This window comes from Botrytis fragariae (genome assembly GCF_013461495.1).
Source record: "Botrytis fragariae strain BVB16 chromosome Unknown tig00000001, whole genome shotgun sequence".
Taxonomy (NCBI): Eukaryota; Fungi; Ascomycota; class Leotiomycetes; order Helotiales; family Sclerotiniaceae; genus Botrytis; species Botrytis fragariae.
This window is the reverse complement of record NW_023500987.1, coordinates 1,378,434-1,397,181: the sequence shown is the minus strand read 5'-3', so window position 1 is coordinate 1,397,181 and position 18,748 is coordinate 1,378,434. Positions and strand designations below refer to the sequence as shown.

Genomic DNA, 18,748 nt, shown 5'->3' with positions numbered 1-18,748 from the left:
TGGATGAAATCATAAGCATCGCCAGATACAAGCTCTCACTACAAGTAACTTATGTTCACCCATTTTGATACGGAGTTTTGTTTATGAAGCGCGATCAACTTTGAAAAAGCCAACTGGAACTATATGTCATGCTCACAGGCACTGAGGGTAGACTTGATAGATCTTCACTGGAAGCCATTACAAAGCATATCTACTTCACTAACAAGCATGTTATTTCCCGCTCATAAAGGTTTCTAAAGAATTACATCTACACGTTCACATAACTCTCCAAATCATCAGCCGAATAGCATTGCCCCTCAATCAGCAGGGTATCAAAAATGTAGTATTAATTTCAGTTCCTAATCCATCACGAAGACTCCGCCATGATAAGTCCTACAGTAATTCTCAGAGCTCCCAGTGGCCCCTTTTCCTTAACTAGCTTTCCGAACATATCTTTAATCTTACTCAAACTCTTACGATCGTCTTGTTTATGCCCTACACGAGTGTTAGTATCACCAAATTTGTCGACGAGATGCCTGAATGACTAGTACTTACAGCTACTAGGCAAGCCTAGATCAAGATCCAGATGACTCTCCACATCACCGGTCCAGTCGAAACCAATCTTCCACCCTACTCGAATCTGGACATCATCCCCATCAAGAACAATATTCGTCCGTCCCATCTGTCGAAACAAATCCTTTCTCGTCCATTTTCTGGTGTTTTCTTCTCCCTCCCCATCATCTTCCTTGTCATCTTCAATAGCTTTTCTCTTCCTTCTTTTCTTCCCTTGCTTTTCTATACTTTTCCTCCTCGCTTCCGCTGTCCCAAATTCTCTTTCAGCATCACACCAAAACTTTGCCCTTGCCACGGACACTTCGGTCCATCTTCCCATCGCCCAGCACACAGTACCGATATCTTTTACGTGTGGTCCATCACCACTTGCTCGTCGCCGGACAAATGTTCCGAGTTCAGGCTCCGCGTTAGGATCTAATGAATCCACATTAAGCGAGGATATGGTCAGATAAGAGGTGTCGACTATCATAGAAAGGCGTGCGCTGAAAAGTCCAGAAGGATGAGATGCAGAGATTTGATGGTGTTGTAGAGTCGGCACGAGAATTTCCGTAGTAGATTCGTTGGATGAAATAGGTGCAGCTGGAAGGAGAGTAATGTTCGATGTGTATGTCAGATGACTGAATAGTTGCAAATGCGGAAGCGGGTCGTCAAGTGCTATAGGAAGATAGGATGGAAGAGGCTTCTGAATTGGTGGTATAACTGTTTGTCGGGCTTTACGCCGCCCAGCAAATGGCAGGAAAAGATTAGTGGCCTTCAAAGCGCTTACTTTTTCTGGCCTCTCTTGTTTCTCAATTGCAGTCGAGCGTAAAAGTAAATCTAGTATCTCTTCGGAGTTTGATGCTCTTGGCGGTTTTGTACTTTTCGACTCGTGGTGCAGACGTATCCTCTCGTTCTCCTGATTGGCTAAACTGACATCGGCCTGTAATTGCTGTAGTTCTTTGAGAAGATCATCTCTAACTTTCTTCTTCGCTGCATGCGGATCATGCGGAATAGAAAATCTAGCCGACTTTCGTCTCTTAGCAGGTGGCTCCTGTAATGTGTCTACTTCTGCCGGAGGTTCTGCACGTGGTTTCAGTGGAGATGACTTCAACTTCGCGCCTAGTGCTCTATTCCTTCTGGCAGTCTTACTTGTGGTGTTATGAATCCCAACTGGTGGTGTTGTAACGACCGGATCTGCGATACCACGCTGTGTGGGTGTCGGTGGCAAGTCAGGCTCTTCTGGTGTTGCGGGTTTCTGCCTTGCTTTAGATGGAGATAGAAATGTCTTTTCCGAAAATGTAAATAGTGGCCGTTGTGTTGACCTAGACATAGATAATTGCCGCGCTTTACGCTCTGTGGGAGAGTCATCACTCATCAATGGGTTTACATCATCGGACTTTGGAAGCTCGGGAACTTGAGGTTCATCCTCCGGTTCCTGTTGTTGAGGCACATCAATTATAAAAGGGTCATTTGTTTGTAAGGTCCGTGGTTGAGGTGGTACAGGATCATTTGGAGTCGTAGAAATAACCTGATCTGCGGTTTGTGAGTCAGGCACAATCTCTTCCTCTTCTGAAGCCTGAGAGGGTTCGGCGGGGCTCGCAGGCAAAGCAGATTCAGCTGACTGTGCAACTTGTGTACCTGGAACACTAATAGACCCAAAAGCTTGAGAGGAACGAAGTTGACTTGAACCTCGGCTCCTAATGACCACTTCTTCTGGAGCCCTAAGATAAGGCTCCAAAGCTTGAACAGGTACTGGATCTTTCGGCGTAGTTGAAGCATATACAGGTATCGGCTCTTTAGGTGTCGTTGAAGGGAATACAGGTACTGGGTCCTTTGGTGTAGTAGAGGCATATAAAGGAGCTGAATCTTTTGGAGTGGTAGACACAGGTAGAGATGCTGGATCTTTTGGAGTGGTAGAAACAGGTTCATCCATTTCTATGGATGCTTGAGGCACAGTTGTTCCTGAAGCTGGCACTGCAGCAGGTGGTGATCTCCTTAGTCCAGTTTTCTTAAAAGGATTGACATCATCTTGCGATTGTTCTTGCGGTTCTGCCGTAGGCTGGCTACTCTGTCCCGGTACGGGTGACCTTCTCAATCCCGTCTTTTTGAATGGATTTGCAATTCCCTGGATATTCTCGAATTCAGCCGCGGGCTTGAAATTGCTCCTTGGAGTTTCGGTAGCGATTGGTCGTTTGGCAGGGGATTTTGACATTCTCCTCGGTTTCGATGCCATTCCACCTCCAATTGATCGAGCCCTCGTGGGTGTCCGAGCAATCGCATCATCTCTTCCGTCCCTGGTCGATCCTGGAATTGGTCGTTCTGCACCAGTAGTGACACTCCTTCCTCTTTCTCGTTGCGGTGTATTTCCCAGCGCTCTATTGAAAGTTTTCTGTACTCTCCCTTTACTCGGAGATCTGCCAACTTCCGGTCCCGTAGAAGCGGCTCTCGCGAGTATTTGCGGATTGTGGCGTGCTAAGCTTGCCTTCGTTGGAGAGGCAAACGAGGCATAACGCGCCGATTGTGAAGGGACGGGGATGCGACTCGGGGTTGGTGGGACATTCGCAGTAGGAATGGGAGTTTTCGAACGACGTGAGGGGGTATTATCTGCCATATCCGCGGGTGTCTTGCGCTATCCCATTGCCGTTTCAATTGGAGCAAAATACGTTGTTGTGAAGCAATGTTTACTTTAATTTTGGATCGCGTGTTAGGAGGACGCGACGGGAGGGGTTTCGCGAGACAGCTAGAGATATAAAATTCACCACTTCACTACAATCATGCACCTGAACAGAAATAGTAACATTAATAAATTTTTATCATCTTTTCAGGTTATAACAGTTTTGGAAGGCACTCATGATTAATATTGAATGCGATTAAAGTTTTGAATCTGAATCGAATGTTGCTGCGTGAATGTGGAGTGAAGTTTCAATACTCCTGCGGATGCTGACCATTCTAATTCACAGCGATGACGTTCCTCGAAAACTTTCCGAAGCTTCAATCCCCGAAAAATAAATAATGCGCCCGCCGCTGATTCTTCGCCTACGAAGAATCAACCAACTTTTTGAAAGTCCAACGGCCCCTCTAATGATTTTACGATAACACAAAGCCTACAAACTACTCTACAGAGTATATATCTTAATACAATAGCCGAACTACACAACATGGAACAAAGAACTTTACTCCGACTATCACAACGCCTCAAACTCCCACCCTCAGTCCGCCAGCTCCCCTCCTTTCTACGCTACGAATCTACATCCAATAAGCCAGCCCACCAAGCCCACCCTGTAGGCGACTACTATTCCTTACTCCTCTCCTCTTCTTCTCCAGAAATATCCTCCGCGCCCCCCACTACTGCTTATCCCTCAAATCCGCCTATAACTGCATCTTCTCCTACAGAACCCGCCGCAGACCCCGAACCTGCGATTCTTTTCTCCTCTCGTCTATCCTCCCCTTTAGAACGACGCTCCGAGATCTTGCGCAAAAGTCAACGTATAGCAGGAGTACTCGTCCCGCCGCGCCCAGAAGAACCAGATAACTGTTGTATGAGTGGGTGTGTGAATTGTGTTTGGGATCGCTATCGGGATGAAATAGAGGAGTGGGCTGCTGCTAAGAAAGATGCGGATAGAGCGTTGAAGAAAGAAAAGAGGAGAGAAAGTACGGGGGTTTTGGCACAGGCGGCTACGAGTATGGATGATGACGGTGGTGGGAGTGAGGGAAATTGGGATATAGGAGGGGAGGGGGATGGCGACAATTTATTCGAGGGAGTGCCGGTTGGCATAAGAGCTTTTATGGCGCAAGAAAAGAAGTTGAAGGAAAAGCATCAAAGAGAAGGCACGACGGGGTAATGAACAATTGGAGAAGGGGGGTAATTGAGACGAATCTTTTGCGCGACTTATTAGATGGTATCACATAGAGGAACAAGATCAGGAAGTACCAGAAGAATATTGGTACACCCGAAGCAAATAGAGATGCTTTTCTGGAGCACAAAATATTAAGGACCGGGCGCTCACGGCGTAGAGGCATAAGAGAATGCGGTAGATCTCATTGGTGTCTGTATATCACATACTGTAGATAGATCTGCTCAATCACGGATTGGTCTTGTAGGATACACTCTTCATTCATCCCCCGGCACCTTAACGAATAGCACGCCAATGTAAAGAATATCCCTTCAATTATGCGACAAATTTACTCCTTCCATTCAACCTTCCGACTCCAACCCGCTGCCAGTATGCCACTCGATATCCATTCGCGCTGCCTCTCCTTGCCCGAAACACGTCGTCCTTCACCATCTAATCGACATCCACACCTTTCGTTCTGAGATCCTTCCTCGCCAACTCAATCTCCTCCATCAATTCCGCATGCGCCTTTGGCACATCGTTAAACGTAAAAACGCCATAGCCCAACTTCCCCAAAAGATACGCTCCAAACGAAACCAACACCCAGAATGGCAACTATTTGCGCAAGAACAATACCAAGTCAGTGATAATACTCTTGATGTGGGCGACGATCGATATTGTGGCTATCGATTTGATCGAGCCGTCACGACGGGAAAACAAAGTCGAGGAGGGAGAAGCGGGCGGAGGGAAGGGAAAGGATTCGTATGTCCAATCACCTATGAGAGGGGAGAGAGGAACTTTCTCCCAGTTCTCAGGAAGAGGAAGTTCGGCATCGTGAGCGGGAAGAGATGTCATGGGTATGGTACAAGTAGCCATATCCTTTCCCTCGGTGCGTGCTCATCAAGGAAAAGAAGAGAAGAGAGGAGAGGTGAAGGGGGTAGAAAAAATAATAACACAAGCATAACGTACCACAGGAATAACCTCCTCAGAAACCTTTCCAGGAAGAGGTATTAACTCCAAGTAAACTGCCAGGTATAACTAAGTGAATTCCTCGAATCAGTAATCATTCGTCCATTTCTCTTTCCATTTCCAATCTCGCCCCCCGAATCTGCCGTAACATCCTACTATGTGTTTGCAAATTTGCACAGAATAATCCAACACATGATGACCAATTCACACAATCAGAGGCAGAAAACATACCGAAGTGACGAGTAAGCCAATAGAGATAGTTTGCTGTGCGCGCGTCATCTTTGCGATTCCGTGTGCGATTGCTCAGGTTCGGGGTTGATGTGTTTTATAAGGTTAGGGTTCCGGTGTGTGTGATGCGTGTGTGAGTTGGCAGATTCTCAAGGGTGGGCAAAGGAGTGTGGTTCGTAAGGAAAGTTGTGGTTTTGCTTTCTTCTCGGGATTGGGTTGATTTGAGGACAGCTGGAGCTCGTCAGTCAGTCGCGATTGGATTAGAGCCCGAAATTCGACGGTGTCACGTGTCGCTCCTCGAGAATCCTTTCCCTTTTCTTGTCATTATCTTTTTCAGAGGTTGCTTTTCAAATGCATAGCCATGAACATGATTTTGGGATAATTAGGTTATTTGAAAGGCTTTGAAATATTACATATAGTCCATAGGAGAATCTTGATTACAAAACTATACGATATATGATAACCAATTCCTCATCCACAAGGGAATATTACTCCTCCCACTCAGTATCATTCAACGCCCATTTAAGTACCTTGATAATTTAAGTTAATACAATAAATCACATTCTAATCGACATCTGTCGGACTAGTTTCCTCTAAAGGCATACCCGCAGAGGGTATCCTATCTCTCAACCATGCCAGTGTAGCCTCTGTACCTTTCTCTAATATCGTGTATTTTGGCACACGGAATCGATTTCCACTGACATTCAAAGTCTGCAACCCATCTGGTCCACCCATAAGCCCAATTCGCGAGTTTAAACTATTTATTTCATTGCTGCTGCAGTCCAAATGTCTCAAGCCCTGAACTGCTTCCGGCAGCAATTCGCGAATCGTATTGTTTGATGCCATGAGGAATATCAGGCTAGGGAAATGAGGCTTCAGAACAGGTAACGAAGTTAGACGATTGAAACTGATATCGAGTTTCTCTAAGTTGGGGGCTTTCAGATGCTGTATGAGTGGTTGTAGAGAGTTGAATGTGTTGGAGCTAAGGTTCAACTCCTTCAAAGCAGGTAGGTCTAAGTCATCCTTTAGGAACGTGTCGCTCGTCAATTCATTGTGAGCGATACTCAAGGAGGTGAGAGTAGATGCAAAGAAAGCAATAGAGCTGGGTATCTCTTTGAATTGGTTATGTTGCAAGTGCAAAACTCTGATTGTATCCCGTGCAGCCACTTCTGCAGCTATCACTGGATTGAGGGAGTGAGAAGTCGTGCTAGATCGATCGAGAATCCCTCCATCTTTGACGGGCCAATGAGAAGACGACGGTCGACTGGAGATGCTTGGGGTACTTGGCTCAGACAAGAAACCATCTTTCTCTTGCTCAGTTGGTGTAATCCGGGCTCGTAAAGCATTTTTCAAGTCTTCGGTTGACATTGCTGAGAACTTTCTTTCTCTAAGTGGATTTCCACTTATTCGAAAGATGTCAAGACTTTCCATTCGACCGATTCTATCATCCAGAACTTTAATGTTATTACCGCTAAAATTGACATTTTTGATCTTGAGGAGGTCGACAAATCCGGCTGGCAGCTCAGAAAGATTATTATCCTCGGCTGTAAGTGTACGTAAAGATACCCAGGATGTCAAATCTGGAAAAGTTGCAATGCGGTTTGAGGAACAGCTCAGCTGATGAAGTGAAGGTAGCTCGAGCTCTGATTCGCAGAGAGCAGTAATTGCATTGCTCGTGACATCCAGAACTTGAAGTTGTGGAAGACTTTTCACAGCTCCTGTTACGAGAATACCAACGAGGCCGTTCTTGACAGCTATAAGCTCAATGAGGGGTAGATGGCTAAGAATGTCAAAAGGTAATGATTGAAATCTGTTCTCGGTGATATTTAGAATCCTCAATCGATCTAATTGTGATAGCGTGTCCGGAAATGTATCAAGAGCATTATGTTGTATCTCTAGAACTTCGAGATTTTTTAAGCATTCTATATCTGGACTTAAAGTCCCACAGAGACCATTGTTTGCTATTTTGAGTTCCCGCAGAGAATTGATTTGTGTAACGATTGGGAGGCATTCATTGCCTAATTTATTGTTTGACTATTGATAATTAGCAATTGATCATTCTACTGCATCAAATATTAGCTAGTCAACTTACCAGATTCAAAGATGTTAAATTCTCAAGTCTACGTAGACCCAGAGGAATCTCTTTCAACAGATTGCCATGCAGATCCAATGTCTCAAGGCCACCAAAAATGTTGCCTTCAAATTCATCATCTTCCATGGCTTCACGTGGGTCGATATCCGGAAAAATGTTGTCACCAAGATTTTCAAACTCATTATCGGCGGCAATAAATCTGGTCAAATCGACAGCTTCAGCCCACGATCCACCCTGATCACCAAGTGCATCAAGGTTGTACATGGACATGACCTCCTCAGGCATTTCCTTGAGGCCCATAGCAGCGATATTGAGGCGACCATCGGTACGTGCAGCGGAAATTCGTTTGCGGAGGAGGCCTTTACTGGCGTTTGGATCAATACGTTGATTAAAGGGGTCATCCGAAAGGCCGAAATCAAAAGTCGCCGTAGGAACTACAGGTACCTCTTCGTGATTGCTCGCGGCACTTGCGGTTGCTGCCGCTCGCTTTGCTGCTTTGGCTTTCGCAATCTGATCTCTAAGAGATGAAGATGATTTTGGCGCAGCCGGTTCTTCCGTTTTGTCGGTTGAAGCAGATCCACTGGGAGCTGATGTCACAGGTCTATGAGGAATGCTCTTAAAGTTCATTGATCTCTTTCTATCAACAGGGCTGATATTGTCCATGGCAGTACGTTTCTCTGCAACATCTTCACTAGGCGCCGATGTGACAGACTGAGAAGGAATGTCCCTGAAATTCAATGACCTCTTCCTTGGACCAAAACCAATGCTGTCCGCCTCAAACGATTGGTCCATCAAAGGCATTGACGGTTTGCGAAACAGACCAGTCACAGAGGCACGCTCCTTCACTGATCGGGCACTGAATGTCTTGCTACCAGATTTTATTGTAGGCAGTCTCTCTGGTTTGACCGGACTTGGGGATCTTTGTAACGCATTACCGGGGGATGGAAGCTGTGCTATGCTTCCAGGACTGAAGCTACTTCGAACCGTTGGTGTCTTGAGTGTCTTTGCAGGACTTGGTCGTTTCATCGGTGTAGAAGCTTGATAATTCGTGGGTGGAGGTCGGAAGGTGCCCGAAGATGACCGGAAGTCAGTAATTGATTGAGCAGAATCCGCACTCGATGTTGGCCTTGAGCTGGCAGAACGGCGAGATGGTGGCCTCATAAAACCATCATTTTGATAACTGGATCCAGGTCTGGATGATGAACTCGCGCGAGACACAGAACGTGGAGTAGCCGAGGGATTAAAAAAGTTCGATTGTCTCCTCCGAACAGCTGGTGATGGCGGAATATGCTGAAGTGTTTCCATCGTTCGTTCGGATAGGGAAGGTCGAGAAGACGAGCTCCCACTCAAAAGCTCTTCATCATCGCTTATTACTGGAGAGAATCTGTGTTCCTTCACATCCTCATCCTCACTTGAAGTTGGCCGAAATTGTTCTTGTTCAATCGTTGGAGGCTTTCGAAAGGAATTATAGCTTGTCTTGGGCTGTATTGGCCGCGGGTGTAGATGACTAGCAGCAGGGGCTGCGATACGTTGTCTCGATGCTGGTGCAGATAGTTGATCTCTCGACAGTGTGCTTCGCAAACGTGGGTTGCTTATAGTACTCGAAGGCCGGGAAGGTTGCTGTTGCTGTCGCAAGTTTTCCCTCGAGGCTGAAGGTCGCGGAAGACGTGAAGGTCTGGGAAGACCAGATGGTCTTGGTTTGTTGACTGGAGTGTTGTCCATGATTGTGAATGTACTCGTGAAAGCAATAATATATTCAATTAACAATCATACCTTGCCGGAGTTATGTGAAATCGTAAAAATCGAAGATGACGCTCGAAGTAAACAAACAGGTTTCCCCTGTAAACAAACGCAAGGTACGCAAATCCGCAAAAAAAGGAAAGGGGAAAGCGATTGATAAACTACCTTCTGATGGCACGAATTGTATTGTATCTTGTATCTGCGAAAGGAAAAGAGACTTCCAAAGGTTCTCTCTCCTTCTCCGATCAATAGATAATAGATTGAGTGACCGTGTCAAGAGCTGCTTTTATAAAGCGGATCTCTTATTGAAATCTCATTTCCCAATCGCCATAGAAGCTCAGTTCTCCGGAGAATAGTAGGTAATTTATTTATTACCTTGTGGGTATTTATCATTGATTAGGAGAACTGATGGTCTGAGGTGGGGGGGGGTGCGCTCGGGTTATGGTGTTGGGAGATAATTAATAGGTAGTGTAGTACTGGTAGGTACAGTGTGTGTGCTGTGTAGGTTTGACTGATGTGATAGCTGACATGATAGTGCTACATACATACATACATGGCTTGAGTCGGGTTGAGACAGGGTTATTACGATGGAGGTACTAGGTAGGAATTTAATGCACAATTTGAACTTGTGAAGCGCTGATGGTTCATATAGTTCATATAGTTTATATAGTTCATATAGTTCATATAGTTCATAATAATACACCAAATAATACTTGAATGGGTCCAATTGTCCGAGCTTGGAGAAAGCCAAGGATATTAGGTAGCTGGGTACATAAATGATAGGTACATGATAGGTACATGATAGGTACATGAGATATCTAGGATAGGCAAGAAGATGATAGCTATCACACAGTACTACACAATAATAGCAACGAAAAAGCAAGGAGAAACTTATGTGTTCTTTTTTTCTCATTTATTAGTATCTTGGTGTTTGATGGTCTTCATGTATACCTATATAGGCAGTGACATGCTACCTAGTACTTGAGCAGATCAATAATTGTCTTCTCTGATTTATACAATAACCCTTTCTATTTGACTTTCTGGCTACAGCTAGGTCGGCAGGTAGATAGTCATGGTCAGCCTTTTTTCATCCATCTCCTCTAACATCGAGCTTATATCAGATAGGCTTAGTGCAGCCTCTTCCTCATCCACATCCTCAGCCTTCTTCTTCTCGGGTTCAATTTCAAACTTCACTTCCCCACATGACCATGACTATCACCTTAGCAACAGAGCTAACCCCAGTCATTTTCTGCAAAGCATCGCAAAGCAAAATAACTGTCCCACCTCCAACCCTCTCTTATCACTCTAGCTTACAACAACACATCATACGAATAAATCTATTTCATTACCATATACACACACATACATACATGCATACTACAATCGCAAGAATAACCTCTTCCTTCTATCCTTACTTACTCTTCAATCGTATTTGCTACCTCAACATATCCACGGAAGTTGCATCACAATTTGTCTTGTAGCCATCGCAAACAAGTCGATCGCAAAACAAATCCCTTCCGAGCGCCTACCTATACCTCCCTTCCGACTTCACATTTCCTCAACCCGGGCGCATTTGATTTCCAATACTACTCGTACATCTGCGATTCCCTAAAGATATTCCCAGTGATCGCGCAAGCCTAAGCAAGCTCGCAAATCAATTCCATTGTTCCTGGGCTCCGTACAGAATTGGAAAATTGTAATACGTTTTCAGTCTTCCATGTGCTCAGATTTGCTAATATTTCCATTAGACATAATCCCCTCTACGAGGTACACAAAACTAAAACCAATGGCTTCCACTAGCTCATTCGACGATGCGTCGACTCCACCCGATGTTTCCACTGCCGTCCAACTCACTCAAAGTTTTGCCTCATCTCAAGATGAAGGTCCAAGTCGCTTACATTCAACATCCCTCTTGTTAGCCGGCAATCCGCAAGGTGAATCAAGAGAATCGGAGTGCGATGACTCCTTAGTAGTAAAAGATATATTGACGCGAAGTTCGTCAATCGGTCGACACATTTCATCATCAACGACTCCTCCACCATCATCTCAGATATCAAATATTCATCAATCGCTCCCACATCAAAGAACCGCAACAACGTCGCCATCTGATCTCGGATCTTCACGTGCCACAGACTCAAATGGAATCAAGGCAGCTTCTTTTCCTAACATCACCCGACTACCGACTGCTGAAGAGATTACGGACGCGTCTACAGAAGAAAAAACGGAAATGATAAAGATGCTGATTTCCGACAACAGCAAGTTGGAGAACGCAATTCGAGAATCTCGTATGGAACAAGCACATTGCAAATTGCAAAACACGCTTCTGGCCCTAGAGTCTGAAGAGGCCATTAAGCATTTGGAAGCGGAACATGAATTGACGCGTCGAGAAGTCCAGGTTTTAAAACTTGCATATCAGGGGAGAAGCGATCCCCATGCACCCAGTCCAGAGTATGTTTCGAGGCTCAAAGCCATCTGTAAGAGCCTGGAAACAGAGAACAAAACCATCAAACGTCGTCTTGAGAGAGCCAAGAAAGTAATAGAGGCAAAGGACGATCAATTGGAAGCTGCTAATGAGACAAATGACCGTCTTACTCAACGTATTCGCGAAAATCGAGAGCACATCAATATTATGCGCAGCCCTGGAGGTTTCTTTCATGTTGCTACGCCGAAGCTATCACACAACAGCTACCCAGCTACTCCACAACAGTATCGTCGAACGCCACATCAGACTCCCATAACCGGTCGCCCGATTGCTGAATCTCGCGAACATGGGCAAGAACCTGGATTTGCTGCTCTCTTAGCTGCCGCTCACCATGAAAACAATAGTGCACCGTCCACTCCTCTCATCAGCCAGCGTGCTGGCCCACGCACCCCAGTCAATAGGCATAATCGTGGTGTTCAATCCCTATCTTCGCTGCCTAACACACCTCCTTCGGCTCGTCCAGGCACTGCGCAATCAACACTTCTTCCTTCTGCACAATTCATGCCACACAGCGCATCTAGATCAGCTTACGCCAACCGCACCCCGAAACTCCCACCTCGCGAACGTCGACGTGAAAGTCGCGATAGTACCATTTCAGCTGAGGATGTTGAGGAGTTTAATAACTCTAGATTCGAAGGACGTGGACGTGGAAGTGTGGACCATGAGGAAATCCAAGAAAGCCGAGCCGCTCAAAGTGCAAATGAAATGCTACGCGCCAATCCTCGTGAATCTTTTGAGGTTGCACCTTCTAGAACCAATACTCCAAATCCTGTTACAGCAAAGAGTGAACTTTTACAGTCCAAGATCTGGGGAACTGTCACTAAACCGGTAGTTGAGAAGAGAAAACGTGATGATCATTATTCTTCTGGCCATTCGAACAAGAAATCGAGGGCTTCTGATCCTATTGGCCTTGGTATTGGCTACGAGGCACCCCGAGTTTAAGGTCTAATTTCTTGATATCCACCATTTTGTGGGAGCCAATTTGTGTCTTGAGAAATTTTTGTACGATAGAAATTCTTTACAGCGATCTCGTCACCTTGTTGTTTCATACTTCTTTGCGGACTAACATGTTCTATTTACTTCTTCCATCTAATCCTTTTCATTATTCGCATGAGGAGCATCAAGCATGTCTAAGATAATTAAAGGAAGCACGGCGCAGCATGCTAGAAATGGTGTCCAAGCAAGCACATCTACCTACGCAAAGCATTATGTTCTCGCGACTGAACGTGTTTTGGTGTTTGACGAGTGGAAGTTGTTGGGTATAGCAAGGAGAATTTTAGCGAGCATTTACCACACTGATGTCTCTACTGGATATCTAGGATATCTAACCAATGAATTTAATGCCCTTAGAGTACTGTAACATTCTCAAATGATTCCCACGTGTCAATCCAGTGCCTCTTTTTTTCAGCCCGCCTCGTACAATTGTCACTTATAAGGCTGCTGCTGCATTTAGATCAAATTTGCAGCGGTCAGTACGCGTCAACATATCCTCCAAGCCTCCTCCAAGCCATCTTTGGGTTGCAGGCCACATCACCTTGCTGACAAACGGAAATACTTGATTCCGAAACTGACATTAGATACCTAGATATGGAGAGACATTGAAAAATAGATACGATGGTGATACTCGATGGTAAAGCTTGAATGGATATATGGCTTTAGAAACTTGTCTGATCATGAGTCATGTGGTGTTAGCTATATAGTTTGGGAATATACATATATATAGTATTGGTAGAAATTGAGTTACTTAGAGTGGTTAATCACTGAGAGTCTGGAATAGATGCGTTGATGGGTGTGCCTGGTACGAATATCAGTCAGTCCTGGATATTATGTGTATGCTTCGTATTTTTCGGGGATAATCTGGTTGGGTCCACCAATCACATGGAGCTAGTGAATGTCACTGCTTGTCAGCGATGCACCGATTCACCTCACCCCTATTACTAGGTAGTCTCATCGTCGTAAATTTCGATACAGAGAAGTGATTTTATAGCAATCTACTATGAATCTCTTGGTGTGGAATAGATGAAAACCTGGTCTATATGATAAACTAATGCCCTCTAAATCCCAATCTTAAAAGGTCGAGGGTCTTCCTGGCTTTTATCAGATCACAGAGACCACCTAGATTGCCTAAATCCTCACAACTATTTGGAAACTTTGTTGTAGTTGAGTTATTATTCGGTCCTTAAAACCATACTCAAAGTTTATAACTAGGTAAGTATCTAATATTCAAAGGTTGATAAGGGGTTTCGTGTGGATTTATAAGATGGATATTTATAGAACATCGCGGTCCGAGTTTTTAAAAAGAAGACGAAGCTTTGGAATCAATTCATCTCCTTTTTTCAAAGCTCTCTTCATCATAGTTGAAGACGATTTAGATTTCGCAAGCTTTCAACTCCGAATATCTCATAAGTTTGTCATATTTGATTCTAGATTATCAATCCAAGTCTTACAAAGATACTGCTACTCATATATCCCTCAAAATCATACGTCAAAATAAAGTATCTATCATCTTCCTTGGCCCCACCCACTTTTCCCGCTAGTATCTTTTGATTTAAAACGTTATTTCACTACCTAGGTATTTGTCGACCCTATCAAAACACAAATCATAAATTACAAGCCAGGACTTTACATTGACAACCTTGTATTTCGTGTGCTGTATCACCTGTTCATCTCTATCAGTACCAGATTGCAAACGAGTCTGTGGCGCAGTATTCCTTGGCTCTACATACCCCAAGGCTCAAACCCCTACAGCTGCATTCACAAGTCTGTAGGATGACAATCATGGAGGACAGAGTAAACACTAGTCCGCAATCTAGCAATGAGACGGGATCTGTTGATCGAATGGATTTGGTGAATGAGGACTCAAATACGAGAGCTCTTCCGGCATCGTTTGAAGATGGCAAGGAGAGCCACGAGCGTTTGACTGTGAAAGAACAGAAAGACATGTCATCATCAATTGCAGACATCTTCAAGTTGGAGGAATCTGTAAGTGTAGAAGATGTGGATATGGATGGTGATGCCGAAGAGGTGGTGGACGTGGAAGACAGGGAGAGAAGGACGGAAAGATTAAAGGGGGCACTGGGAAAGTTGGCGCAATTATGGTGGCAAGATTCGACGTCGATCAATGAAGCTGCAGAAAAATTGGCGGATGGGAGTAGAGATCGTGAGTTACCTTCTGATTTGCAAAAATATGTCTATGACTTGAGTTTCGGTTTCACGTGGTCAAGTGGCTATTGTGATACGATGACACATTTTTAAGATGTGCATTCAGTGATCTAGCATTGTTCTAACTTGGGAATAGCCAAATGGCGAGTACCTCTCGGAGACTCCGGTATTTTGAAGTTTTTCCTTGAGCTATTAAGTACACATACTTTACGCCATGCTCTCAAACTTCAAATATTGCGTTTGGTGGGGAATTCTTGTGCGGATACAGGTAAGTTAGACATTCCTACACCATTCTGTCATACTGACATCGAGATAGATGAAAACAGGGCTCGTGTCGTAGCGTCAAATTGTATACCGTTGATTATTGCTCAGTTGTCAGATACCAATTTACTTGCTTTTGCAATACCAGTTCTCTATAATGTTTGCGTTGATTATGGTTAGTACATTATAAGTTTCGGATCGATGGTCAACTACTGACATTTTCCAGTTCCTGCTCAACAACAGGCGTCTAGTGCGTATCTAAGCAAGGAACTTATTGCACTAATCTCAAGCCCTCGATTCAAAGATAGCGTACATTTCCTTGGATACGTATGTAAACTACTCGATCTACTTATACAACAACGTAAGTGTTAAATTTGATATCAGTCGCTATTGAGACTAATTCGTACATAGCTTCTGAGCCAGATACGGCACCAGATGATACACCCATTGTTCTGTTGAAGTTGGCTTCAGATCGAGAAAACCCAGTGGACATGGATGATTACATCGCTCTCGTCAACACCGCTGTGGCGTACCTGGGACACGAAAAATTCCAGAAAACAATGGTCAAAACTCCTCAGGCGCTTGATACCGCTCTAGCTGTTCTTGTTGATTCGTATACGCGATTCGACTCTCACCCATCAATTGGTCCCTCGACAACACACGAGGACGATGCAAAGCTATTGTCGCAAATGCGCATCAATTTGAATTCAGCCCTGTCCGATATCTCGGCATTACCTGAATTCAAGGAGGCATGCCCAGTTATATCTCCATTTTCTTCTTCACTGCGCCGATGGTTATCAAGCGAACAGATACAATTACAAGTTTGTGCTTGTATTATGTTAGGTAACCTTGCTCGTAATGACGAAGCTTGTGAATTGTTTGTACACACGGCTCGAGTTCATCTACCCCTCATATCTATACTCAAGAACGTCAATGATTCACAATTACTCCACGCGGCACTTGGATTTCTCAAGAACTTGGCGTTACCTTTAAAAAACAAGGAAGTGTTAGGAAGCTCCGGTATTTTCGAAGTGCTCCCTAGACTTTGGCTGCTTGACATCCTACAACCAATTCAGTTATCATCCATATCCCTTAGTCGCCAACTTGTCAATGGTTCCATGGAAAATGTCGAACGAGTCTGTGCACGCCTCTCGACAGATAAGGATTCACCAGCTCACGAACGTTCAAACATTTCTCTCTTAATTGCCTTGTTCGATCGTACAGATGTAGAACCAATCAAAATGGAGATCTCCCGTCTAATTACAGCTGTATGCCGAGTCTTCACAGCCTACAAAGGTCGACCGGCTGAAGAACTAAACGAGACTCGAAGAAAATTTCTACTTCGCCATCCTGACATTGGACGACCCTTAAGCTTCATGGTCTCTCAAACCAAATGGCCAATTGTCAGAAGCGAAGGATGGTTTGTGTTCGCTCTCATGGCTAGGTACCCAGACAGTGCGCAATGCATTAGTGATATAATGCAAGATGTAACTGTCTTCCAACCTCTCGTCGAGATGCTTACCGGCAAACCACTTCTCGAATACAAGCCCGCCCTTGCAACTAATACACCTTCATCAAACTCACAAAGTGAGTCTCTTGGAATTTCAAGTCTCGAACTTCAAAGCCCCGAACCGGAACCCGTACAACCTCACGCGCAAGCAGCGGAAATGGCACGCCTTGATCGGGAAAATGCGCTGGTGCTTGTTAGTGAGCTATTGAAGAATAGAGGCAGAGAAATGGCGGTTATGAGACGCACACTCTTTGAGGATTTGCTAAAGGGGGGTGGAGAACTAGTCATGAGTTATCGACAGGCAAAGGAAGAGAATGGACCTGGAAAGTGGAGAGAGTCGGATCATGGGGGCGCGGGACTAAATCTACAGGAGGTGGCTGAGGAGAGTATTCGTGAGTTTTCGTAGGATTTGGGAATCGTTGTGAGAGGAATGGGGGGGTGATAGAGGGCGGAAATATTTAGATGGGTATATGTGAGATGGTGCCGAGCCGAATACGTAGCTGGGTGGGAAAATAAACGATAGCAAGAAGAGATCATTACTATTCTGACCGTCTTCATCTTCACCCTCTTTCGCCCTTCGTCCTATTTTATTCTAGTTTGACAGAATTATGTGCACATGCCACATAGTAATCGATTGTGTTACATGCAGATGCAAGAACGACGAAGGGATAGTGGATGGATAATGCGTAGAATAAGCAGTATGTGCAATGAAGTTAGATGAATCTATTTGCTGGGACATAGGCATAAAATCGGCACAGGTTGAAGTGAGTGTACGAAGAGTCGCACCCAAGTATTTTTGGGGTAAAGTGTAGTAATTGAGCTATCTCGACAGACTAAATTTACATCCCTAGAAACAATGACCATTCACCATCATCTAAAAACAAAGATCTCGATTTCCTGGCCCTCCTCCCCCACCATTCCCAGCGGTACCTTGCACTTCTCCACAACCCCAAATCCTTCTTTCTCCATAAGCTCAAAAAATACCATTTCACTATCATGTCTCACTTTCATCGCGAGCAAAACCAGCGTTCCTTGATTCCCATCTCTCACTCTGGTTAAAGTGTGTACCAAATCGGGTACCACGTCAGGATTATACGTACAATCCGCCACCACCACCAACTCCCACCTTTCGCCTCGCACATCTTGCGGAAGCGGAGCCGACCAATCCAGCACTTGGTGAGAGCAGGAGTTACAGGGTGAGACATCTGCATCTGGAGTCATGGCAGAAAGATTTTTCTCCAGTATCTCCGAGGCTTCGGGGAGATCGGTGAGTAGGATTTTATTGATTCGCTCCGAAAAGACCTTCGCGAGTGTGATACCTACGATTCCGCATCCGGCTCCCAGCTCAAGAATATTGATATCTTGCTGCGTGCTCAGAAACTTTTCTAGAGTAGGCAGGGAGCCGGCAGGCGGAGAAGAACTCCCAAGAGATGATAGATATGATGAGAGCACTAGTCCCGCATCCCCTACATCATAAAAATGCATTAGTTTCCAAGAGAAAAAAACATCCACCTACCTTGACCCCGAGAAAAACCTACAGATATGTCTTGCGATACTCTCTCCCGTTTCTTCCCAAATGTGGATTTTATCCCGTCTTCCAAAACCAGGACTGAAAACCCGTTCGGCCATACCCTCCGACCTCGTGGCTCCAGTTTTCAGGTCAATACTCCTACTCCTCACCTTGACAATTCCACCCTCGTTCTGGCTTATTCCCAAAACATGCTCAAAAGAATCGACACCATATGTATTTTCCACAGGTCCCACAATCATCGTCGTCCATTGTTCCACTCCACGCGGTACTTTTATCGGTATCTGAATTTCTAAACTCCTCATCCCATTCGTGCCTTTCCACATATATTCTTTTCCGCTTCCAAGACTTTTCCCATCGACTTCTATTTCCGCACGGAGTTTAACATCAGACATCAAATACGATTCTCCCA

General features: G+C 44.8%; 7 protein-coding genes across 7 annotated transcripts; 3 read left to right on the top strand and 4 right to left on the bottom strand.

Annotated features, from left to right (window-relative positions):
* Positions 1-346: 346 nt before the first annotated feature.
* On the bottom strand, positions 347-3,142 carry Bfra_000421 (uncharacterized protein; the record flags this gene model as incomplete). The annotated part of the gene is made up of 2 exons (XM_037330867.1): positions 347-474; positions 535-3,142. The coding sequence occupies 2 exons, from the start codon at positions 3,140-3,142 to the stop codon at positions 347-349; spliced, it is 2,736 nt and encodes a 911-aa protein (XP_037197200.1).
* Positions 3,143-3,689: 547 nt separating this feature from the next.
* Positions 3,690-4,373, top strand: Bfra_000420 (putative oxidoreductase-like protein; the record flags this gene model as incomplete). The annotated part of the gene is made up of 1 exon (XM_037330866.1): positions 3,690-4,373. The coding sequence occupies one exon, from the start codon at positions 3,690-3,692 to the stop codon at positions 4,371-4,373; it is 684 nt and encodes a 227-aa protein (XP_037197199.1).
* Positions 4,374-4,719: 346 nt separating this feature from the next.
* On the bottom strand, positions 4,720-5,612 carry Bfra_000419 (putative dolichol-phosphate mannosyltransferase subunit; the record flags this gene model as incomplete). The annotated part of the gene is made up of 3 exons (XM_037330865.1): positions 4,720-4,979; positions 5,334-5,402; positions 5,565-5,612. The coding sequence occupies 3 exons, from the start codon at positions 5,610-5,612 to the stop codon at positions 4,818-4,820; spliced, it is 279 nt and encodes a 92-aa protein (XP_037197198.1). The 3' UTR covers positions 4,720-4,817.
* A 513-nt stretch (positions 5,613-6,125) lies between these two features.
* Positions 6,126-9,375, bottom strand: Bfra_000418 (putative leucine-rich repeat protein; the record flags this gene model as incomplete). The annotated part of the gene is made up of 2 exons (XM_037330864.1): positions 6,126-7,595; positions 7,654-9,375. The coding sequence occupies 2 exons, from the start codon at positions 9,373-9,375 to the stop codon at positions 6,126-6,128; spliced, it is 3,192 nt and encodes a 1,063-aa protein (XP_037197197.1).
* A 1,804-nt stretch (positions 9,376-11,179) lies between these two features.
* On the top strand, positions 11,180-12,817 carry Bfra_000417 (putative fad-dependent oxidoreductase-like enzyme protein; the record flags this gene model as incomplete). The annotated part of the gene is made up of 1 exon (XM_037330863.1): positions 11,180-12,817. One exon carries the CDS (start codon positions 11,180-11,182, stop codon positions 12,815-12,817), a length of 1,638 nt encoding a protein of 545 aa, XP_037197196.1.
* Positions 12,818-14,653: 1,836 nt separating this feature from the next.
* On the top strand, positions 14,654-17,214 carry Bfra_000416 (putative gtp binding protein; the record flags this gene model as incomplete). Its single annotated transcript, XM_037330862.1, has 5 exons — positions 14,654-15,107; positions 15,174-15,305; positions 15,354-15,473; positions 15,525-15,659; positions 15,710-17,214. 5 exons carry the CDS (start codon positions 14,654-14,656, stop codon positions 17,212-17,214), a joined length of 2,346 nt encoding a protein of 781 aa, XP_037197195.1.
* A 464-nt stretch (positions 17,215-17,678) lies between these two features.
* Bfra_000415 (putative nicotinamide n-methyltransferase nnt1 protein) lies at positions 17,679-18,731 on the bottom strand (the record flags this gene model as incomplete). Its single annotated transcript, XM_037330861.1, has 2 exons — positions 17,679-18,274; positions 18,347-18,731. The coding sequence occupies 2 exons, from the start codon at positions 18,729-18,731 to the stop codon at positions 17,679-17,681; spliced, it is 981 nt and encodes a 326-aa protein (XP_037197194.1).
* Between the last annotated feature and the right edge of the window lie 17 nt (positions 18,732-18,748).